Here is a 25411-nt window from a genome sequence, read left to right on the forward strand (position 1 = left end):
AGCCCGGCGGAACCTTACACTTGTCTACGTCTGCCATTTTTTTTAGACCAATTTTACAGCCGATGCAGATCCTTCTGCAAGCCATGATTGCCTTCCTTCCTTCCACTGCACCCCAGTCTTGGTGTCATCCACAAATTTGCTGATTCAGTCAACCACATTAACATCCAGATCGTTGATATAGATTACAAACAACACACCCAGCACCAATCCCTGTGGCACACCACTAGACACAGACCTTCAGTCAGACAGGCAACCATCTACTACCACTCTCTGGTTTCTCTTGAAAAGCCAATGTCTAATCCAATTTACTACCTCAATTTGGATGCTGAGCGACTAACCTCCCATGCAGAACCTTGTCAAGTGCCTTGCTAAAGTCCATGTAGACAACATCCACTGCCTTGCCTTCATCAACTTTCCTGGTAACTTTCTCAAAAAAAACTCCATAAGATTGGTTAGACATGACCTACCACGTACGAAGCCATGGTGACTATCTTTAACCAGTCCATGTCAATCCAAATAGTTAATATCCGGTCCCTTAAAATACTTTCCAATAACTTTCCCACAACTGACATCAGACTTACTGGCCTATAAATTCCTGGATTATGTTTTGAGCCTTTCTTAAGCAGTGGAACAACATTGGCTATCCTCCAATCCTCTGGTACCTTTTCTTCTTCTTGGAAGAAGTTTTAATGAAGTAGTTTCAATGTGGTGAAGGAAGTAGCTTAGATGTGTTTAGAAGAGCTCAGGAAATAGTAGTTCAATTTATTAGAGGTTCTTCTATTTATCACTTCAGAGAAAATGTTCTAGTAGTATTTCTCTGTCTAAAACTATAAATCCCTGACTAAAAGAGTACTTGCTTTGTTATACAGAATTACCTTTCTACTTACAGTTATGCAAGGTAGGTCTTACATAGTGAGTGGTAGGTAGGGTACTGAGGAGTGTGGTAGAGCTAAGATTTCTGGGAATACAGGTCCATAATTCATTGAAAGTGGTGTCACAGGTAAATAGGGTCGTAAAGAGAGGTTTTGACACATTCGCCTTTATAAAGCAATGTATGAGTACAAGAGATGGGATGTTATGTTTAAGTTGTATAAGACATTGGTGAGGCCTAATTTGAATTAATGTGTGCAGTGTTGGTCACCTATCAACAGAAAAGATGTAAATAAGATTGAAAGAGTACAGAAAAAAATTTACAAGGATGTTGCCGGGACTGGACAACCAGAGTTATAAGGGAAGATTGAACAGGTCAGAACATTTATTTCCCGGAACATAAGAAGATTATGGGGAGATTTGATAGAGGTATACAAAATTAAGGGGTATAGATAGGGTAAATACAAGCAGGTTTTTTTTCCCCTTGGGGTTGGGAGAGACTACAACTGAGGTCATGGGTTAAGGGTGAAAGGTGAAATGTTGAAGGGGCTGTGCTGTAGTTTCCTATGACTCTATGACCACAGGCAGGATTTCTAAACTGTGGTAACTTGCAAGGTCAGTTATCTAACTTTGACAACACAATAGTCAATAACTACCACACTTAGAGAATGAAGCAAGCAAAGCTTTTATTACAATTGAAAATATAAAATAAATTCACAGAAATTATTTGCAAGTTAATTATAACAGTCTTTTTGTAATCTCCAAAGTTTGTTTGTACATTTTTGTGGTCAAAGTAATTAGTTATGATTTATAATTTCAGTGATGCCCACTGGCATTTTTGAAATGTTGTTGAAAGCTATGAACTCACAGAAACATTTCTTCAGAAGCCCACACATCTGATACATTATACAGTAGTGAAATGAAGTGATTATTCATATCTATCAGTTCACACATAAAAAGGAAATGTGATATTAATGTAACCTTCCCAAAGGAAAACTGGGAATATTGTGCAGATTCAAATAGTAACTTGTAATTAAATGGTAAATTTGATGGTGATAAAATTGATAATTCCTGTGAATCCAATATATGACACTTGTTCCTTTAGAGTCTAAGAAGACAGTAACTGTTAAAAAGTTAAATATATTGGAATAATTTATCCATAAGATATTGAAGTGCTTCGGGTAAAACTAAGCCTACAGTGAATTCCTTTATTATATAGATTAGTATAAATATTGTAGAATATACACAGAATGTTTTAATAATCTACAAACAAATTAACATTTTAAAAATTGTCTCAGGCAATTCATTCAGGAATATTTGCCTTTATAAGTAGTGCTTGTTCTATCTATAAAATATACCTTAGGGAATTTATCTACAGATGATGTTTCTACTCTGCTGCCTAAATAAGGACACTACTATTTTAAAATGATACAGATTTAACATGTTTTTAAACCTTTTTTTTTTACAAATACAAGTAAAATTTAAACACAGCCTTCTTTCTGAAAGCCTTTACTGATCCAGTTACTTATAGATAGCCTACTGCTGAGGTAAAGGATGAAAACAAGACTTGTGGAAATCTGTTTAGTGTGCAGCTAAATCTCTAATGGGTTGTTTAATAGATGGTTGAGCTTGAATAGGCTGGCGTATCTGCTGAATAGTTCTATTTAATGTAGGATCACTACTCTCAAAACCTTGTGGAAAACTATCTAGGAAGTACATTAATAGACAATTGAAATCTGAGCTGCAATTACTATTTTTAAAGCATTACACTATGATTTTGCACCACACTGGTGCATTTACATGTTGTAAACATTAAAGGAACAGGATATTACAGACAATATGCAGTTCATTGTTCTAAAACACATTTGAAACCACAATGATGCAATCACTAAGAAACAGTAAAACCTCTTTTTGTGTGTGAATGATCAGCGGTGCCCAGCACCTTATGTTCATTCACTCAAGGAAATGTTATGGGAATCTGGGAATATTTCTGCTTTTTAACACCAGTGCAAATGTTGATTTGTTTAAGGACCCAACTAGTCCCTGAGCAATTTTAGTCTTTTTCATACTTGTGCACAGCACCAGCAGAGTCTAGGATGCAAATCTTGTGAGGAAAAGAGTGGAAGGAGTCATACAAAAGGCTATTCCTTGTAACTTTAAATAAAGAAGTCATTAGCAGAGAGTTTCATCATTCATGAGAAGTTTGTTGCAATTTAGTGCTCTGAGCACTCCCATTCTAGTGCAAATAGGGAACTGACAATGCTACAAGGTATGATAACACTCCAAGTATTGTATTGAGTGGTTTAAATAAGGAACAAACAACAAAATAATATTTTCTTTCCAGTCAGTACTGCAAAGTGCTCGAATGTTCAACAACACTAACTTGTTGTGAGTGTCCTAACAACAGAAACCAGTTAGACAATTACACTCAGATCTGTTAGTAAATTGACTGTAAAATCAATTGTTATTTGACTTTGTGTGGATGCAAGGTAAAGCAAAATTGAGATATGGATACAGGACTGGAGAGATATTCTAATGAAAAGAAACACCACTTGCTATTTCATGTATTAAAGAGTTCTGCATCATGCCACCACATTTTACTTCACTGTTCAGTATCTTTTTGAGCAAACTTTGCTTCTGTATCCAAAGTGCTTTCATTGCATATATAACAGAACTATACATCATTTAAATCTGTTCCATTATTCCATTAATCCCTGGTTGATCTGAAGCTTGTCTATCACCTGCAATGACTACATATTTCAACAGAAATCTGTTGATCTCATTCTTGAAGATTTCAGCTGAGTCACAGATCATACAACTCTACCGTAACATCTTAAGCCAATATAGCATAATAACATCTACTACATGTTACAGCATTGCCATGCATCTCAGTGTCAACACTTTTGACACTGTTATTGGATGGTATTTCATATATTTTATTGATAAACTTGGTAGAAAATGTGATCAAGAAACATTTAAAATTACCCTGATATATCCTCACTGGATCCAAAATCTAAATTAACTTTGTTGGGCACCTGGGTCCTGGTGGAATTGACTGGTTTATATAACTTGCTTTGAAGAAGCACAATTTGGCTTACCTTCAATTCCTATAAAGTCGGCTTAAACAGAATGGTTTGAGCTTTGACTAATGTTCCTCATGTGGTTTATGACACAAGGAATACAGAAATAGAACATTCAACCCTGCTATATTCTTCAGTTCCTGTCACAGATTGTTCCAGGTCTTTACCTTCATTCCCCTCCCTGACAACTGTCTGAAATCAAACTGGAATGTTCACAATCTTGGCAGATATTTTACCGTAAGGTGAGATAAGATTCTCTCCTCGGTAAAGTCTTGTTTCTATCATTTGTGCTCCAAGTCCCACTCTCCCATCATCTTGTGCTTCTGGGAGCCTTGGTTTTGAAATTTATCATTCTTATTTTCAAATTTCTATGTAACTTTGTCTCAACTGATCTCCACAATCTTCTCCATATTGGTAATCCCCTTTGACTATTGTTAAATGTAATGGTTGCATCATCAGTAGCTTCAGTCTGCAAGGTTCCAGAATTCCTTCCCTGCGCTTCTCTACCTTCCTTTTCTCTTTCAGCATGTTCTTTTAATCCTGCCTCCTCAACCAAGCATTTGGTTGCCTGTAACAATATCTCATATCTCATTATCTCAATCCTGGTTTCATATAGCCCTCGTAAATCACCTAGATATGTTCTGATTCACTAAAGGGATCATGCTTTTGGAGATAACATCTCTGGGATCGAAATAAAATTGTATCTGTCTTCCGTATCCAACAAAACTATGAACGTTGTTAAAATTCACCTAAAAGGAGCCTTCCTTAGCTCCATTTTGGTGCAAATTTCAGACTCCCCTAGGAACTGGGGTAGGACAGTGTTTCTGGTTCTTGGGTTGCTTCTACCAGTAATCACAGATTCACCAGCTCCAGATTCTTAGGTATTATGGATTAGTGATAGTACAGGAAAGTAACGCTGAGGTAAAATACCAGCAATAATCTTAGTGAGTGGCAATGCAGGCACAGGAAGCTGAATGACCTCATTACGCTATATCTAATATTCTAATCCAATCTCAGTGCTAGTGGTACTACTTCCAAACCTCTAGATGCAAATTGCTTAAGAAGAAAGAACATCATGTGTTTGTCACTCTGGTCAACTTATACTATTTGGAGTGGGCCATTTCTGATAATATCCAGCTTCAGTTGTTAAAAATGTATTTATCCCCAAAAAAATCAAACTAGTAGTTGAGTATTTGTTCAGTTTTAATAATTAAATGACTTACTATAAACAATTTAAATAATCATGAGTCTGAAATTTGCACCAATGTAAATTAACTGTAATTATAGTCAAAACTTTAGGTATACATATGCCCCATATGATGGATTCAGTCCAATTTGGACCATGCATCATTCACCTGCAGAACACTGTTCTGCTCTGCTGCTCTTGTTCTCCAATACAAACACACAGTTCATCTCTTGTACTCTGTAAAGACACCAGGAGCTCAGCTGCATCCGTTTTCTCCATTACTTTGTCCGGAATATGTGTGCTGGGAGCCTGGTGTGAATCCCCCCTCTTCACTGCTGTGCTTGGAATCTTTTTCAGGAACTTGGCGTGAATCCCTACCCTTGCTTTTACTGTGTGCTGCAATGCTGAAACCTGGATTTCGTGAACCTGGTAAGATGCCCTGCGCTTGGCTGTTCTTGCCTGCTGTAATCTGCAATGAATCATCCTATGAGTGAGCTTGGAAACTCTGCCTAGGAGAACTAGTGTTGGTCATGTTGGAGTGAGTGATGTGGCCACTTACTGTACGGGGCTCAGGGTCATTGTAGGGGACCAGCAGCAGCTGCTCCATATGTTGAAGGGTTTGGATCCTATTTCCTGCCATCTATGATGGAAGCTATGTCTTGCCCTCTATTTGCCTGCACAGCTTTCCCCAGTCTGGAGATCTCTCTATGGTAACAAGTACAACAATAATTGCTCGTTACTACAATGATAATCAATATTCAAGGACAATGAATAATGAGCAATAAAATATTGACAATGGCAACAACACCCAGATCCCAAAAAATGAATAAGCTAAAGGTAAATTTTCAATGCAACCTACATGAATGATAACTTACAAAATGTTAGATTATTTAGATTTGTAGTAATGTTAATTTTGGAGTCTGTATGAAATAAATGATATTGCAAAGCAATTCCATGTGTCAAACTAACTTCTGCATTTTATTATCAATTATTTCTATATCAGACAACATATGAATGAAGACTTTCCATATTCCTCATCTAATATGCTATAATAATTTGCATATGCTTTTGAATATCCTGAGAAGTATAAAGTTAAAGTTGTTATTATCTGGAGTGTGATTATCTAATTGTTAAGACACATCAGATGATTCAAAGGGCCACTTAAATTGTACGGCACATTGAATAATATCATTATTTTATGTTATTTAGAGATACAGAATGATAACAGGCCCTTCCAGCCCAATGAGCCTGCACTACACAGTTATGCCCATACGACCCATTAACCTACTAACCCATATGTGTTTGGAATATGGAAGGAGGAAACTCATGCTGTCATGGGGAGAACGTAAAACTCCTCACAGGCAGCAGTGGCAACTGAACACGTGTCACTGGCAATGTAATAGTGTTACACTATCATTAAATCTCTTCACAAAATGTTATTGTAAACTTACCATAAGATTGATGAAGTTTACTAGTTACACAATTTGCTAAACAATACAAATTCTTGCAAAGGTTCACACATTTTGTGTCAGAAGGATCTGTGGAAAACTAATTCTAATCTTGCAAAGGAACTAATATTGAAGTTCCAAGTCATCTTATGCTCCAGCATTTCTGGACTGCCATTCAGAATGGAATTGGTGGAATTGGTGGCATTGGCACACCGGAATTTGGCAAAAGAGAATCGGTTAATATCACTTACAACCTCATGACATTTCATAAATACTAATAAATCAACAGGGCAAGAAACAAAAATCTTATTTGTTAATTATCTTGGAATACTAATTAATTTCCATTATATTTTGCTAACATGAACTTAGTAACGTTGTTAGTGGCTGAAATAACAAGGTCTGATGAATGTGCTGTAATAATTCTAAGAAATACACATTGCAGACTTTAAGTCATTATTATCACCAATGGAGGTGAAAGGAAGATTTTACTTAGTAAAAAGTATGGCTATTAAAATTAATGCAGGTTATTGACAATGTTATTGACAATTTAATCTATTTCTTATTAAGACACCATTCCACACTAGCTAACACAGGGATACATTTCTATAACTACTTCAACCTATCATCTCTCTTTATTTTTAGATTTAGGTAAATAATTGTAATTCTGGCTGTTTTAAATTAATTTATGCTTATCTGTAGCTTCATAAATGGAAACCGAATGGAAAAAAGTCAACTGTATCGGTTTTATGGAGATCTGTAAGTGTCCAGTCTGGTTTGCACCCTGACACAGCACCAAGGCATTTCTAATTAAAACCACCATAAGAAAGTCCTATGTGATGTGACAAGGTCATCTCTCACTCCTCTTTTCCTTTCTTTCTCAAGCCTTTACTTGGTTGTTTACACTGTTCTCCATTTCCAGCTGGGACCACACTTGCTAGGTTCATTTTTATCTATCCAGTCATAGCCAGAATCTCACCAGCAATGGCTTCTCTTCACAGACCTACACTATTTTTCTTGCTGGCTCTACTCTTGGCTTTCAGAGAGTTTTCATCTACTTGTACACCTCTTGGTAACATCTTGTTTTAAAAAGCCAAAACAAATTTTACATGTAAGCGGAATACAATCAAATCTTGAAAACATTGCTGTCTCTGAAGTGTAAGATTTATTTGCAGAATCCGTTACTGAAAAGCAGAGATTTTCTCCAGCTAATTACAGGAAGGACCTATGTTTTAGCCCCATTAGACTCCCTTGCTGTTAACTTCCACAACTCTTGTCAACTATCTGAAAATGAACCAGACTCCTTGCAGCCTTGGTCTACTTTCACTCTGGAATGAACTTCAATCATATGCCTGTGCCTTCACTCAGTTTGCCTGTTTCCACCACCATAATGCTGCCAGCTCTGCGCTGGGCTCAGTTCATTGCCTCATAGAGCTGTAGAACACACAAATAAGCCTTTTGTCTATGCTAACCATCATTCCTGTCTCTAATAATCCCACGTGCCTGCATTAATTCCACATCCTTCTCTGACCTGTTAATCCAAGTAACTGTTCCTGTGCCTCTTACATGTTGTTACTGTTTTTGCCTCCACCACTTGCTCTGGCAGCCCAGCCAGCTACCAATTACTCTGTGGGGAAAAAACTACCCCTGAGATCCTCTTTAAACCTCCTCTCACTTTATCCCTATAATCTTGGACATCTGTACCACAGGAAAAAAACTCTGGCTCTCTATCCTGCATCTGGTTTTCATAATCTTATATATTCTTATGTCACCTTTCAAGCCTCCTTTGCTCTAGGGAAAACAGACCTAATCTATCCAACCTCTCTTTATAGCTTAAGCGCCCCAATTCAGACAACCTTCTTGAGAATCTTCTCTGTACCATCTTAGCTAACTCACATTATACCTGCCAGAACCACATACAATAATCCACATGCAGCCCATTCTAAATTTTAAACTATAATATTGCACTCCTTTACTCACTTCTTGCCCGAAGATAGGTAGAGGGGCAGGTAGTGTTGAGAAAGTAGGAGCCTAAAGAAGGATTTGGGCAGATTGGGAGAAAAGGCAAATAAGTTGTAGGAATAAAGGTGCAGACTATTTTCTAAAGGGGTAGAAAATTCAGAACTCAGAGGTGCAAGGGGACTTGGGAGTCCTTGTGTAAGATTCCAGAAAGTTTAACTTACACGTTGAGTCAGTATAAAGAAGGCAAATGCAATGATAGCATTCATTTTGAAAGAAATAGAATATAAAGGCAAGGATGTAATGCTGAGGCTTTATAAGGCATGGATCAGAATGCACCTGGAATATTGAGAGCAATTTTGCACCCCTTATCTAAGAAAGGGTGAGCTTGCATTTGAGAGGGTCCAGACAAAGTTCACGGAATGATCCTGGGAATGAAAGGATTAACGTATATAGTGTGTTTGATGGCTCTGGGCCTGTACTCAATAAGAAAGGATCTCATTGAAACCTACCGGATATTGAAAGCCCTAGATAGAATGGATGAGGTGGGGATGTTCCTATTGTGGTCCAGTCTAGGACCAGAGGGCGTAGCCTCAGAATAGAGGGGCATACCTTAAGAACAGAGAATATGAGGAATTTCTTCAGCTAAAGAGTGGAGAATCTGCAGAATTCATTACTCCAAATGGCAGCAGAGGCCAAGTCATTGGGTATATTTAAAGCCGAGGTTGATAAGTTCTTGATTAAGAAGGGCAGGGGTAGAAGGTGGAAGAATGAAATTGAAAGGGATAAATAATTAGCCATGATGGAATGGAGGAGCATACTTGATGGGCTGAATGGCCTATTTCTGCTCCTAAGTCTTAATGGTCTTTTCTAGTTGATCAGTATGTAACTCAATGTCCACTACATCACCAATATTAGTTTCATGTGCAGACTTACTAATTATGCTGCCTACATTCTTATCCAAATCATTAACATATACATGATGAACAACATCGATCCCTCTGGCCACTACTGATCATAGGTATCCAATCTTAAAAACAGCTCTCAACAACCACCTTCTGCCCCCTACCACCAAGCCAATTTTGTATCCATTTGACTAGCTCATCCTAATTCCAATGTTCCAACATTCTGGACAAGTCCACCATGCAGGATCTTTTCTAAGGCCTTGTTAAAGTCCATCTAGAATTAGATAAAATCTATTCTTCAGCCTTCATCAATCCTCTTGGTCAATTTTTCAAAAAAACCAATTGAATATCATTTTTCCTGCACAAAACTATGCATAAATCAGTTCTTATGTTTACAAATGCAAACATATCTTGTCTCTCAGAATTCCTTCCAATAACTTTCCCACCACCAATGTAAGGATCTCTGACCTATAGTTCCTGCTGTATCCCCACTTCCCAACTTAAATAAAATCACAACATTAGCCATCCTCCCGTGTCCCAGTACCTTACTGGTGGCGATCAAAGGTACATAAATCTCTGTCAAGGTCCCAGCAATCTTATTCCTTGTTTCCCATAACATCCTAAAACACACCTGTTTATATCCTGGGGATTTTTACATCTTTATGCATTTCAAAACCTCCAAAACCTTCTCCTTTGTAATGATTTTATGCTTCAGGATATCATTGTTCCCTCCCCCAATTCACTATGTTCCATGTCATTCTGCATGGTATATCAAAACAGAGAAGTTTTCAATTAAAACCATGCCTACTTTAGGTGGCCCCACACACAGATTACCATACTTATCCTTAAGGAGACCTACTCTTTCCCAAGCTACCCTTAAACTCACTTTCTTTTAGGATTTCCCTTTATTATATTAACCAGTGATATTGTATTGCCCCTTTTCTGCCCATCTTATTTCCTTCCTAACTCTGCTGCTGCATTCTTTGTATTCCTCAAGGTACTTGTTTAATCACATCTACCTCCTTTCTCCCGATCAGGCTGTCAATATCCCTCATCAACGAAGGTTCCCTAATTCTGCCAGTCTTGCCCTTTGCTGTAATGGGAATATATTGGCCCTGAACACTTCCTATCTCAAATCTATTATCTTCCCATCTGCTGGACATCCCTTTTACCTGCAAACAGCCTCACCCAATGAACTTTTGAGAGTTCCCATCTAATGCCATCAAAATTCGCCTTCTCTCAATTTAGGACTTTAACTTAAAGGATCTGTGTTTTTCCATGGCCATCTTTAATCTAATAGAACTATTGTCATTGGTCCCAAAGTGCTCTACCATTGGCAAATCAACCACCTATGCTGCATCATTTCCTCAGAGAAGGTGTATGAGTACCTTCCCTAGTGTGGCCATCTACATCTTCAGAAAACCTCCTTACACACACTTAACAAATTCTGCCCCATCTAATCCCCTGTCGATCCCAGTCAATATTATGGAAGTTAGAAGCACCTGTTAATACAATTATTCTTGCACCTGTGATTTTCCTACATACAGTATATGCTCCACTTATTCCTGTTAACTATTGTGCGGGGGGAGGGGGTGAAACCTATAATATAATCCGGTTATCTCCCTTTTTTATTTCCAAATTCTACCCATATTACCTCACCAGATGTTGCACCCCTGATACCTTCTCCGACTACTGCCTCATCAACGAGTCTCCTTCTCTTATCTCCACCTGTTACACTAAAAGCGCTGGCAACCCAGAACATTGAGCTGCTGTTCCTGTCTCATCCCTCAACAATGTTTCCATAATGGCTATAATATCACAATCTCATCTGCTGCTGAAACCCTTGCATCATCCATAGGCTTGCCTAGGTCTTGGCTGAACTTCTTTGTTGTAATCGCTATATAGTTGGGACTTAGCACAACTCTGATCACAGTCTCATTCCTTACATGCTGCTTCCCAACTAAGCAATAGCTTGATTTTTAAATTCATACCTTACTTTCAAAATGTCTTTTACCCACTTCCATTACTGTAAAAATCAGCTTTATAATGTTCACTTTGATATTTGAGCTTCTCTAATTCTGGATTCTAAATCTTCCTGAAATATTCTGATTGTTGGACTGAGACCCTGGATTCTGGAATTTCCTCCCTAAATCCCTCTGCTCCTCCATTTCTCATTATTTCTTTAAGAAGCCCCTTAAAATATACTATTTTCACCAAACTTTTGATTACTTGCTTCAGTCTCTCCTCTAGTATAACACATCTTATGAAATTCCCTGAGACCTTTAGCTATATACTAAGTCCTCATTATATGCTGACTTATTATTCAAAGACCTGTGCACCGACTAGATCAACTATGTATTTCTTGATTGTTGATAATTATGCACACTTTCAAAGCCCTCTCCTGTAGTGTTTGCTGAATCTTATTTGCCATTTCATACCTTATGATTGTAAGGAGTGAAATATTATTCAATTCCTGAGCCTCTGCTCTTTACCTGTCTCGTCTATGACAGAAAAAGGGATGATTTCCTCAGGTCCTCAACTTCTATCCCACTAGTTTCCACATTCAACAGATCATTCTTTGCAGTTTCCACCATCTTCAAACAGATTCCCCCACTTGACATATCCTCCCATCTCCTCCCTTTTCAGCACTTCACAGGCACTGTTCCTATTATGATCCCCTGGTCCACTCTTCTGTTCCGACCAACCAGCCATCTTTGTATGGCACTTTCTTTACAACCTCAGGGAATCAACAATTTGTCTATTCACCTCCTTCCTTTCCAGCGTTCAGAGATCACCTGAAAAGAAGCAGCAATTCATTCGCACTTCTTCCAATTTAGTGTACTGCATTCAGTAATCACAACGCAGTATTTTCTAACACTGGAGAAACCAAACAGAGATTGAGTGACTGCTTCAGTCCACGGGAGCAACTCTGTGCTTCCTGTTACCAGCTACTTTAATTCCTCATCTCACTCCCACTCTGACCGATCTATGGCCTCCTGAACTGACAAGGTGACGGCCAGTGGAAGCTTGGAAACTATCACCACATCTTCTACCTGGCACGTTGCAGCTTACTGGATTCAATACTGAAACACACATCTTCGGATAACTTGATTTCTCGCTCTGCATCAGTCATCCATCTGTGATATTAACAAGGGAGAATGTGCATAGTCTGAATTCATATTCTGCACTTTCCAACTCCCACATACTATTCTTTAATCTATGTTTCACTCACTAACTACTCCCAGTCACTCATTGACTAAATAACCTTGTTTATAGCCAATTTCTGTGTTCACCCTGATTTTACTCCATCAGATTCATGCTCTCTCCCACACTCCCCACAACTAACATGCTTCTTTCCTGTCCTTCCTAATTCTGATGAAAGATCTTCCATGTAGGTAGGGTTGTACACCGAGCCTCGAGGTTAGGTTGCAAATGTTGTATCACCAAAGTGATATCATCACTGTGCAATTGAGTGTTGTTTCTGCCGAGTGCTCGCATTTATATTGGTCCAATTCATTGTTCTGATTGGTTGGCTGTCACGCTGATCGCTAGTTTCTGCTGGGTCCTGGCCAGCCAGATCGCTGAGTGATTTCTGTTGGCCTGTATCCCTGGACCCAGCAGAGACTAGCGACCAGTACGACAGACAACCAGTCAGAACAGTGAACTGGACCCAAATAAACACAAGCACTTGGCGGAAACAATACTCAAATGCGCACTGATTGACTGGTGATGAAATGTTTGTGACCTAACCTCCAGGCTTGGTAAACAACCCTACAAACAAGAAGCCAACTTGAGCTATCAATTTTCTCTTTCATTTCAATTATCTTCCATCTTTATCATTAATTCTGTTTCTCTTTCCACAAATGCATTTCCACCTGTTGAATATTTCTAGCACTGTTGTGCTTTTAGACTATATGTGAAATATTAATAGTCAGTGTGTAGCCAAAGTCAGGGGAGTGATTGGGAACAATGGGATCAGAACAAGGGTGTACTTGTAGCAGCAGTCAGACTCCAGAGTGTTTATATACTTTAGCTTGACTTCACAAACAAACTTTTGTTGTGGTTACTATACCCATGGAGGGATTGACTGCATAACTTTTAGTGTCACAGTCAGTGGCTTTAGTGGTACCTGCACTTTTTTGTTATTTGTCCCCATATCCCTCACAAATAATGAGGACAGTGTATTAGTAATGGTATTTTGTTATATACCAAGCTTAAAGGGTTTGGAAATAGTTAGCTTCAGCATATGAGCAGAGCTATGGAAGGCAGTACGTCTTACAGAGTAACGGGAGAGCAATTTTAGAGTTGGTGTATTTTAAAATGCCTTGACATGACAGATAAATTGCATTATCTGCAGGTTGATGTTTTTAAGTAATGGCTGGAAAATAAATATAATGTTTTAAGAATAAAACAGATTTTAAATGTTTCAAGTTGTGTTTTATTCTGCCAATAGTGTCAATTTGTTTATAGAATTGTAACAAGATCAGACAATTAACTTCTGTGAGAAATGGCTAACAATAGTGTCAGCCACAGTTCCTGTAGAACCATAAAAGTCTGTACTCATCTATTTTATTTACTGAGATACAACATGAAATCAGCCCATCCGGCCCTTCGAGCCTTGCCACCATTTAACCCTCGCCTAATCTCGGGACGATTTGCAACCACCAATCAGCCTACTAACTGGCATATCTTTGGACTGTGGGAGGAAGCCCACACATTGCACTGGGAGGATGTACAGAATCCTTACAGAAGACGTCAGAAATAAACTCTGACGCCCTGAGCTGTAAAAGTGTCACGCTGTTTGTCATACAAAGTCTATGGAAGTATATGTTTGGCAGAAAGAGAGTTGAATAAAAATTGAAGGCTCCCTGAGAAACTGGCTAGCTGGAGGCTCAAAATGATAGGGCACATTGCTATGAAAATAAGGAAGACTGGGATGAATGTTTAGAAGATGTAGAGATGCATTATTACATTTTATAATCTGAGCTCCAGTCGTGCAGACTTAGCTTACGAAAACGCTTACTGGCAATTCAGGCACTTAGGTTGGTGCATCTGATTTGTGGTTTCCACAATTTTTATCTCCTGGATCAGGGATATAAATCTATTAGTGCTGACATCAAACACACTTCCCTCTACACCCACATATGGCAAGTGAGTGAAGCTCAATGCTGGAAATTTGCTCTGCAAAACATGGGGGTCCATTAAAGCACAATACAATAAGCAGCTAACTTTCCCGGAGAAAAGCTGAGGCCCGATATGAACGCTGGCCTCTACACTGCTACAACAAAACAGAAAAATTATTTTCACACTTGCTGCTACTGCTATTAAGACCTGTTTTTACACCTGAGTTACTGAAATTTAAACATCAAAGCAGGGCAAAAAAAAGAAAATTGTATTTCTGCTGAACATACTAAAATATATAGCAAAATGGAAAAAATACTTTAAAGTACAGGTTTAAAAAATAAATCAAAACCACTATCTACACAAAATCATATAGTGCTTAAAGAGCTAAGAGATTAATAATGTACCTAAACATGATGAGTATATGTATTTAAATATTTTTTCACAATAAGCTTAAAAAGTTGGATTCCTACATTTAGGTTTAGGAGAAGCAACACAAAAGCCTTGTGAAAGCATCAAAAAACTGTTTTAAATACAAAGTGAACACATTTCACCTGCTCCTTGTAAAGGAACTCAAGTGTCGTGCTCAAATTAATCTTCTTGCTTTTCAAAAGATATTTACACATAACTTCACCAAAATGACCATGATCGGTAGCTTCCCAGTGCAGTCATTGATAATTGAAAATTCCAGACTGTCAGAACATTATTTCATTAATAATTTTTTTCTAATAATCTTCACTGAATAATGCAAGTTTATACTACTGAATACAAGAAAATGTACGTGCATCATCAAGTTCATTGGACTCTTCCTTCAGGAACCTTTTACCATAATATTGCTGAAGGTGTTCCTTTGAAGTTATTTCTGCCAGCAGTGCTAATCAGTACCTGTGGGTCTGATGTGAATACTGAGAGCTCTGCTGAGTTGAAGAAGCATACCCAGTGTTGTTCTGGGACTGGGAAGAACCCTGAACATTGCTTTGGTAACTCAGGCGGGTACCAGCATGCTGCAAAGGAAAAATAATTTGCAAGTTCAATACAATTGGATATTGTATTTCACCTTTAACAAAGGTACAGTACCAGCACATTGCTTAATATATGATGGGTGATTGATAATTTTGTGGCCTAAGGTAAAAGGAGTCAATTTTAGAAAACCCAACACATTTATTTTTCAACATAGTCCCCTCCTACACGTGCACACTCAAGGCTGATTTATACTTCTGCATCGAATCTACACCGTAGTTACGGCGTAGCCAGCTACCCTACGCCATAGCCTGACGCGCGCCTTCCCAAAAATGTAACTACGCCTCGCGGCACACAACAACTGTGATTGGTTCACTTGGTAGCATTTCCGGTTGCTTCTCCGCCATTTTCGAATTGAGAGAGAAGAAGAACGTGAGTTGCACGTGAGTTGGAAAATGGACCAAGTCGAGGAGAGGTTAATTGAGGAAGTCCGAAAATATGTACATTTGTACAACTCTTTGTCGTCATACTATAAAGGCTGCCAAATGGCATCAAATTCATGGAAAGAAATTTTCACAAACAACAGTTTGGACATCACGGAATGCACAAAGAAATGGAAAAACTTGAGGGACAAGTACGTGCGTGTCCGAAAAAGACTCACTAAGAGGAGCGGGGACCCAGGCGGAGAAAAAAAGTGCCTGTGTTTTATTAGCTTCTTTCCTGGCTGGCACCACATATTAAGCACCAGGAAACAGAGTCAAACTATGATGACAACAAGGTAAATATAACATGTTCTTTGTATCATAAACCTCTATGTTGTAGTAAGTGTTTAGGCTAGCTAGCAAGCTAGCAATACTGTCTAGTTGTAAACACAGCATATTGATTTGCGCAAAGATAATGCTTCCGTGAAACAAAAATGTAATATGTACAGTAGATTCCGGATTTTAAGCCACTACTTTTTTCCCCACATTTTGAACAGCTTTGAACTCTGCGGCCTTTAATACGGAGCGGCTAATGTATTATTTTTTTTCATGCCGCCAAAAACATTTTGCCTCGTAACAGTAGACCAATAAAATTGATGAGTAGTTCACAGAGGTCCAATGAAATTGTACGATAAATCAAGCGCACTTTCACAATTAAATTATTGTAAATCAGTCATTTGTACTCACCCTCATCAACATGGAAAACACTCGAAGAAAAGCATTGTGCTGCCTTTATGGCAGTTATTTAGTTTATAATATTTTCGCTTAGTAATTCATTTGTTAGTTAAAGTTAGAACTGTTTTAACTATATTTGTTTTCTGTACTACATCGCGGGATGCTATGACGTCACACCCGGTTTCGCCGCGTCTTGTGGGATACCGGTTTGCGATAAACGGGACGGCGGGGGGGAGCGGCGGAGCAAAAACGCTGCTTTTAAGTTAAAGGCGATCAATAACTTTTCCTGGTAGGCTGCAGTATATATATTTTTTACCAGTCGTTAGGAGATATTGGAATGTTGTTCAGTAAAGAAGTATACGCAACGTATATTTAAAAGTAGCCGCGTTACAGGCACGGTTCGAAAAAAAGCATTTGCAATATGTATTTGTTTATGTTACCATATGGATTTAATTAAAAGTTAAAAAATCCTCACGTGTAATATCTTTCTGTGTAAATATCTCATATTACAACGTGGGACACCTGCGGCCGAAAATCCGGTGCGGCCTGTACAAGTAAAAAATTGATTTTATTTCTAAAATTAGAGCCAGCGGCTTTTAATCAGGTGCGCTCTGTAGTCCGGAATCTACGGTAATAGACTGTAATTGTATCTGGCTTGCTCATAATGCAAATGCAATAACCAGTATTCTGCTAATGTAGCCATATGCCGTTTTCTCGTTTTCATAGCTCTGCCAATCCATGTACAAACACTGAATGCATATATTACCTGTATGTATAATTACAAAGAGTAACTTAAACTATTTGCAATTTCTTTCATAATCACAGGATGGAAATGATTCGATCTCAGGGTTGACCACCACTTCAGTTGCTGAGGAAAACCAACCACCAACCAACTTTTTCGGCCTGGGTCCCTGCTCCTCTTGGTGAGTCTTTCCGGATGCGCACATACTTGACCCTTAAGTTTTTCCATTTCTTTGTGCATTCCGTGACATCCAAACTGTTGTTTGTGAAAATTTCTTTCCACGAATTCGATGCCATTTGGCAGTCTTTATAGTATGGCATAAAAGAGTTGTACAAATGTACATATTTTTGGACTTCCTCAATTAACTTCTCCTCGACATGGTCCATTTTCCAACTCACGTGCAACTCACATTCTTCTCCTCTCTTCTCTCTCCAATTCGAAAATGGCAGAGAAGCAACCGGAAATGCGTAGGAGGAAATGTGATGCTACCAAGTGGACCAATCACAGTTGTTGCGGTCTGCGTCACCGCGATGCATAGTTACATTTTTGGGGAGGTGTGCATCAAGTTACGGCGTATGGTATGCTTCTACACCGTACCTACAGCATAGATTCAACACAGAAATATAAATCAGCCTTGAGTGAAAATGCAGAAAGTTTGAAGTTAATAACTCATCTCCTTCTACCTTAGGCCACGAAATTCTCATTTTCTTTCTTATAATTCTGGGACAGCAACAGCTTGCACTTAATGTACGAAAGCATGCTTCATAGGAAAGTTATCAAACCTGACACCGAGCCACCAATAGCTTGGGTAACATTTAGGTAACATTTTAAAGAAAGAGAATCTCTGAAGAGGCAGAAAAATTTACACTAATAATCTTGGTCGCTGAAAGTGCAGTTATCAAAAGATTTGGGACAACACAGATATCTAGAGAGAGTTCTAGAGTTGATATTGTTAACAAAGGAAAAGAGCAGCGATGGAATTCATAAACAAGATTAAGCACAAAGTTTCCAATTTTAAACAAACAGATATTAATATATACAAGAACTTGGTCACCCAGTACTGTTAAGTTGTCAGTTATCACAGGAATCTAATTCTAAACTAATTATACCAATTTACGTCAATCCCAGACATCAAATGCAACAACAAATTCATATTCAATAGCCTCCTCTACTACCATGAGGCCAAGCTCAGGTCTACAGACCATAAGATATAGGAGCAGAAGTAGGAGGGCGGAGGAGAAACATCTGGGTAGCCTCCATCTAGGTGGCATGAACACTGAATTCACTAATTTCTGGTAATTTCTCACCCTTCTTCCTTCTCTTTTGCCATTCCTTGTTCTGGCTACCTTCTCATCCCTTCTATTTTCCTCACCTGCCCATCACCTCCCTCTGGTCCCCTCCTTCTTCCCTTTCTTCCATGGTCCACTTTCCTCTCCTATTAGATTCTTTCTTTTTCAGTCCATCAATCTTCCACCTATCAACTCCCAGCTTCTCATTTTGTCCGCTCTCCTACATCCAAGCACCTTCCCCCTTTCCTGGTCTCACTCTATTATCTGCCAGCTTACACTCTTTTTCTTTCCACCACCTCTTATTTTGGCTTCTGCCTCCTTTCTCTCTGGTCCTGAAGAAGAGTTTCAGCCCAAAACATCAACTGTTTATCCTTCTCCAAAAATGCTACTGCTTTGCTGAGTAGTCCAGTATTCTGTGTGTATTTCTCAAGACTTCCAGAATCTGCAGAGTCTCTTATGTTTAAGGTGAGATTTTACCTGGTGCCCTTCAATGTTTGTGCTTCTACACTGGAAACAATTCGCATTCTTATTGGCAATAAACAACACCATGGTGTATTTTCAAATAGCCCATATTTACACTTGGTGAGAATAGTTTTTATTACACTCTGAAAAGGAGCGTTATTTGATTCTGGAAGTACCTGGTAATCAGCAGTCACGGCAGATCCACCAGAAGTTGTGGCTGATGTACCTATACGAGGCTTCTTGTTTGGAGGTCCCTGATTGAGACCACTGTCCTGGTTATGCTGCAAGCCTACTCCAGTTCCTCCTCCACCACCTCCTCCCCCAGCTGCTGTCCCGTTGGTTTGCGTGCTGTTTTGTTGCTGGGTGGTCTGCTGTTGTTGCTGATTCGGTTGTGTTGTCTGCTGGTGTTGAGTTTGCTGCTGATTCTGCTGTCCACCATAATAAAAACAGCAATTGATCAAATGACAATCATAACCACCTCACAATTCTGATGAAACAATGTAAGCCTCATATACATGGAAACACTGACCATAGAATATAACCTTCAGTTTATAAGTGCAAATATTGTTTAGAAACAATAAGTTTGCTCATAATCAGTTAGGGTTGAGCAACAATATTTTAACAAAGTGCAGGTAAATACTTAGGGGATACATCTGGATGTTAAAAATGAGTTGCCGGAGGAACTCAGAGGGTTGAGCAGCATCTGTGGAGGAAAAAGGACAGTTAATGTTTCTGGTCCTGGTGCAAGTTCTTAACCTGAATCATGGACCATAGCTTTGCTTGCACAGGTACTGCACAGTCCAGTAAAGTTTCTCCAGCACTTCATTTTGGTGTAGATTGCAGCACTTGCAGTCCATTGAGTCTCTGTTCAGTTTGAATCACCGCAGTTATTAGGAGAAACTGGATTTGTTTTCCCTAGAGCAGAAGAGGCTGGGGAGGTGAGGGTGGAACCTGATAGAGGTATAAGCATTACGAGTGCAAAGATGAGATAGGTAGTAGGAAACTTTTTTTCAGTAGCAGAGTTATCTAGGAGCAGTGAGTTTAAGATAGGGAATAAGGGATTTAGATATGTTCTAAGGAAGCACTTCTTCACTCAGAGGGTGGCTGGAATCTAGAACACAGTGCCAGAGTGGGTGATGGAAGCAAAGACTCTCACAACATTTATTAAGCATCTCTATCAGCACTGGAATCATCAGAGCTCAGAAGGCAATGGACCAAGGGCTAGTAAATTGTATACATGTTGGGCTGAAGGGTCTGTTTCTTCCCTTCCCGTAACAGGACTTGCATTCTGCACAGTTTTTTTAAATCTGCCAGAACTTAATCATACTAAATATTATTTCTTATTTTGTTTTTCCACTTCTTTTACATCCAGAGATAATGACTGCAACAGTTGTGTGGTGTAGCTGCGTTCCCAACAGGCTGGCCACAGCTGACCACAGGCTGGAGGCGAACTGGGCGCCTCTGTTGGAGGTAATGTGGGCCGGTACCCCGAAGCGTGCTACCCAGGTTGCAATCAGTACTCGGGCGCAGGAATCGGCAGATGTGTTGGTGAGCGGGACCGCCTCTGGCCACCTCGTGAACCGGTCTACCATAGTTAGGAGGTACCGCGCTCCTCAGGACACTGGTAGGGGCCCACGATATCCACATGAATGTGGTCGAACCTCCGGTGGGTGGGTTCGAACTGCTGTGGCGGGGCTTTAGTGTGCCGCTGCACCTTGGCTGTTTGGCACTGCGTGCACATTCTGGCCCATTCACTGACCTGCTTGCGAAGTCCGTGCCACGCGAACTTGCTGGAGACCAGCCGGACGGTTGTCCTGATAGATGGGTGCGCCAAACCGTGTATGGAGTCGAAAACTCGCCGCCTCCAGGCTGCCGGGGCGATGGGGCGTGGTTGGCCGGTAGCCACGTCGCACAGGAGGGTCCTCTCACCTGGGCCTACGGGAAAGTCCTGCAGCTGCAAACCCGAGACTGCGGTCCTGTAGCTGGGCATCTCGTCGTTTGCCTGCAGCACCTCCGCCAGTGCTGCATAGTCCACCCCCAGGGACAGGACCTGGACAGCTGGTCTAGAGAGTGCGTCCGCCATGATGTTGTCCTTTCCCGAGACATGCTGGATGTCCGTCGTGTATTCGGAGATGTAGGACAGATGTCGCTGCTGGCGAGCCGACCAGGGATCAGACATCTTTGTGAACGCGGGTCAACGGTTTGTGGTCCGTGAACGCGGTGAACGGCCTGCCTTCTAAGAAGTACCTGAAATGCCGGATTGCCAGATACAGTGCCAACAGCTCCCGGTCGAAAGCACTGTACTTGAGTTCGGGTGATCGTAGGTGCTTGCTGAAGAACGCCAGGGGTTGTCAGCGCCCCTCGATGAGTTGCTCCAGCACCCCACCGACTGCTGTGTCGGATGCGTCCACCGTGAGTGTGGTCGGAACGTCCGTTCTGGGGTGCACCAGCATTGCAGCATCTGCCAAGGCTTCCTTGGCTTTAACGAAAGTGGCCACGGCCTCCTCGTTCCAAGTAATGTCCTTGCCTTTACCCGACATCAGGGTGTACAAAGGGCTCATGATACGGGCTGCTGAGGGGAGGAAACGGTGGTAGAAGTTCACCATACCAACGAACTCCTGCAGGCCTTTGACCGTGTTGGGCCAGGCAAAGTGGCAGATTGCGTCTACCTTGGCAGGCAGAGGTGTTGCCCCGTCTTTGGTAATCCTGTGGCCCAGGAAATCGATGGTATCAAGACCGAACTGGCATTTGGCTGGGTTGATCGTGAGGCCGAAATCACTCAGGCGGGAGTAGGGCTGGCAGAGGTGGGACAGATTCTCCTGGCGACTACTGCTGGCTATAACAATGTCGTCCAAATAGACGAATGCAAAGTCCAGGTTGCGTCCCACCGCATCCATTAGCCGCTGGAACGTCTGTGCGACATTCTTCAGGCCGAACGGCATTCGGAGGAACTCGAACAGGCCGAACGGGGTGATGAGTGCTGTTTTGGGGATGTCTTCAGGGTGCACCTGGATTTGATGGTATCCCCAGACGAGGTCTACTTTGGAAAAGATTCTTGCCCCGTGCAGGTTTGCTGCAAAGTCCGGTATGTGCGGCATGGGGTGGCGGTCTGGAGTGGTAGCCTCATTCAGTCTGCGGTAGTCGCCACATGGTCTCCAACCCCCGGCTGCTTTGGGCACCATGTGCAGGGGGGAGGCCCATGGGCTGTCGGATCTCCGTACGATCCTCAATTCCTCCATCCTCTTGAACTCCTCCTTCACCAGGCAGAGCTTTTCTGGGGGCAGCCTTCGTGCGCGGGCGTGGAGGGGTGGTCCTTGGGTCGGAATGTGGTGCTGTACCCCGTGTCTGGGCACGGCTGCCATGAACTGCGGTGCCAGAATCGATGGAAAGTCTGCCAGGATTCTGGTGAATTCGTTGTCCAACAGTGTGATGGAGACCAGGTGTGGGGCCGGCAACTTGGCTTCACCCAGGGAGAATGTCTGGAAAGTCTCGGCATGTACCATTCTTTTCCCTTGCAAGTCGACCAGCAGGCTGTGAACTTGCAAGAGGTCCGCCCCCAGGAGTGGTTGGGCCACGGCGGCCAGTGTGAAGTCCCACGTGAACCGTATGGCGCCGAACTGCAGCTGCACAGTGCGGGTGCCGTAGGTCCGTATTGTGCTGCCGTTTGCGGCCCTCAGGGTGGGTCCTGGCTTCCTGTTGCCCCCATCGTACCCCATCGGGGGCAAGACGCTGATCTCCACTCCGGTGTCGACCAAGAAGCGGCGTCCCGACTGTTTGTCCCAGACGTATAAGAGGCTGTCCTGGTGGCCAGCCGCCATAGTCATTAGCGGCAGTTGGCCCTGGCCCTTGCAGGGCGGGCGACAATGGCGGGCTTTTGTGCCCCATCGCTGGTGGTAGAAACACCACTGTTCACTGGCCTCCTCACTCCTGCCTCTGTGTTGTGTGCGCCCCCCTGCCGGGCCTGGTTTGGTCTGCTGTTGGGCGCGTGGTCTGGTAATCTGACCGACGGACGCCACGCTCTCCCTCTTGGCTTTCCACAGCATGTCTGCCTGGGTCGCCACCTTCCGGGGGTCGCTGAAATCTGCGTCGGTCAGCAGCAGATGTATGTCCTTGGGCAGTCGCTCTAGGAACACTTGCTCGAACATGAGGCAGGGCTTGTGTTCGTTAGCCAGGGACAGCATCTCGTTCATCAATGCTGATGGCAGCCTGTCTCCCAAACCGTCCAGGTGAAGCAGGCAGGCACCTCGCTCACGCCGTGAGAGGCCAAAGGTCCCAATGAGCAGCGCCTTGAATGCTTCATATTTGCCTTCTTCCGGGGGCGACTGTATGAAATCCGCAACCTGGGTGGCCGTCTCCTGGTCAAGGGCGCTCACCACATGGTAGTAACGTGTGGAATCAGAGGATATCTGCCGAATCTGGAACTGGGCTTCAGCTTGGCTAAACCACACGCGTGGTCGCAGAGTCCAGAAAGTCAGCAGTTTTAGCGAAACTGCGTGAACAGATGAAGAGTCGGTCATCTTTGGTCCAAATCCCGTTTGGACCGTCGGGGTCACCAATGTAGCGACGTGCTACACACAGCGCTGAAATAATGACACGCAGTCGGTAAGTCGTTTCGAGACTAGTTTATTCAAACTTCGTGGCGCTGGCATTTAATCCCTAGCGCCCACCCTCTCCGGGCGGAAATGACATCAGAGGTGCATTACCAAAGTCTCACCCCGCACGCTGGCTATTTGTGAGCCGGTTCGCCTGCCCAGAAAGTGGGTCGCCACACTGTCATATACGGTGCTCCCATCTGTTACACAAGAAATTGTTCCTCAATATACACTTTAAGCGACTTCCGGTAAGATGGCGATTGTTTAGTTGCTCCGAACTTTTGCTCCGTTATTCTTCTTACCTTTGCACTATGTGTCTCCCTTCTTAAACCTTAGTTAGGTATTTTATTAGTTCTCTTTTACCTGCCTGCGAACACATCTATCTTATAATGGCTAACAAAAGTACTAAAACCGGCAAAAAGGAAGCTTCTACGGCTTTGCCGGCTGACATTCTCGCTGTTCTGGAACAACATCGACAAGATACTTTAATGGATTTTAGAACTGAATTTAGAACTTCTTTCAACCACCTGAATGTCAAACTGGATCAGATTAATGCTAGAGTGGATGAACATGCTGAACATTTATCTCACATTGACGTAACTTCTGAAGATTTAAAACGCCGTGTTCAATATCTTGAAACTCTCTGCTCCAACCTGGAGGAGAAGAATAGTAAACGTTTTTCCAAAATGGTGGATCTCAAAAATCGGAGCAGGTGTTGCAATCTTCGAATTCTTGGTTTGCCAGAGGCCACCGGAAAGGGCTCTCCCGTTGAATTTTTTTCCAAGTTTCTCTGTGAGATTTTCGGGGAAGAATTTTTTCCGACTCCACCTGAGCTTGAAAGGGCACACAGGATCTATGCTCCTCGAGCAATTCTGGGTTCCCGCCCACGGCCGATTATTTTATGCTTTCATCAATACCAGGTGAAAAACCGTTTGATGATGGAGGCACGCCGCAGAGGTACTTTCGCCTTTCAAAATACAGTCATTCGTTTTGTGGAGGATTTTGCCCCCCAGGTTCTGAAGATGCGTGCTGAGTTTAAAGGTGTAATGAAAGTGCTTTTTGATCGTGGATTCAGACCCTCTCTTCGAAACCCAGCCGATCTTCGAATTACGCTTACTACTGGAGATTATAAGTGGTTTAAATCAGTGAAGGAGGCTGAGGCGTTTGTTGGAAGTCTTCCAGCCACCTTGTCTTCTTCGGAACCGGCCTGACCTTCTAAATTGGTTGATAAGTACTTCCCGAAGTAAAACTGTTTTTTCTGAACTCAGACTTTGCTTGAATAACTCAGTCATTATCTATTGAAACTCTAAGGGCTGTAGTCAATCTCTCCCTGGACTTGGTGCGTTTTTTCTAAATAGATAATTTAAGTTTAATGTTTCCCTGCGAACTTTTAGATTTTACCTGTGTAATCTATTTTACTTTTGTATAACCTTATCTATAGAGAACTACAATTGTCCTTAACTTGTTTTGGAGGTTTGGAGTTTTTATTGAAGGCCTCCCTGTTGGTTGATTCATAGTTTAAGTTTTGCTTTTTTTTCTGTAAATGGTTGATAAGGACTCTCTTTGAATTTTATAATTTCCCCCTTTTCTCCCTTCCTTTTTTTTTCTTTTAATCTTTTATAATTTTTCGCGGGTAGGTTAGT

The 25411-nt window shown here is 41.5% G+C and overlaps 2 protein-coding genes across 6 annotated transcripts in view; one reads left to right on the forward strand and one right to left on the reverse strand.

Annotated features, from left to right (window-relative positions):
• LOC140733086 (uncharacterized) overlaps positions 1 to 5675 on the forward strand; it is a 139094-nt gene extending 133419 nt beyond the window's left edge. The window contains exon 14 of the mRNA XM_073055920.1: positions 5494 to 5675. The gene's annotated coding sequence lies outside the window, so the exon portion shown is untranslated. The remainder of the gene's footprint in view (positions 1 to 5493) is intronic.
• Positions 1 to 25411, reverse strand: part of LOC140733085 (cyclin-dependent kinase 19) — a 224103-nt gene that overhangs the window by 28613 nt on the left and 170079 nt on the right. Inside the window, exons 12-13 of one of the 5 annotated variants that reach the window (XM_073055914.1) lie at positions 19353 to 19601; positions 1532 to 15570 (exon numbers count right to left, since the gene is read on the reverse strand). The exons of 1 other annotated variant lie outside the window; for it this stretch is intronic. In XM_073055914.1, coding sequence (XP_072912015.1) covers positions 15445 to 15570; positions 19353 to 19601 — 375 coding nt within the window. In that variant the 3' untranslated portion in view covers positions 1532 to 15444. Of the gene's footprint in view, positions 1 to 1531; positions 15571 to 19352; positions 19605 to 25411 lie in introns of those variants that run through there. 3 more of the 5 variants (XM_073055913.1, XR_012100218.1, XM_073055918.1) reach the window with 3 other exon arrangements.

The sequence above is a fragment of the Hemitrygon akajei genome, chromosome 9 (assembly GCF_048418815.1).
Source record: "Hemitrygon akajei chromosome 9, sHemAka1.3, whole genome shotgun sequence".
Taxonomy (NCBI): Eukaryota; Metazoa; Chordata; class Chondrichthyes; order Myliobatiformes; family Dasyatidae; genus Hemitrygon; species Hemitrygon akajei.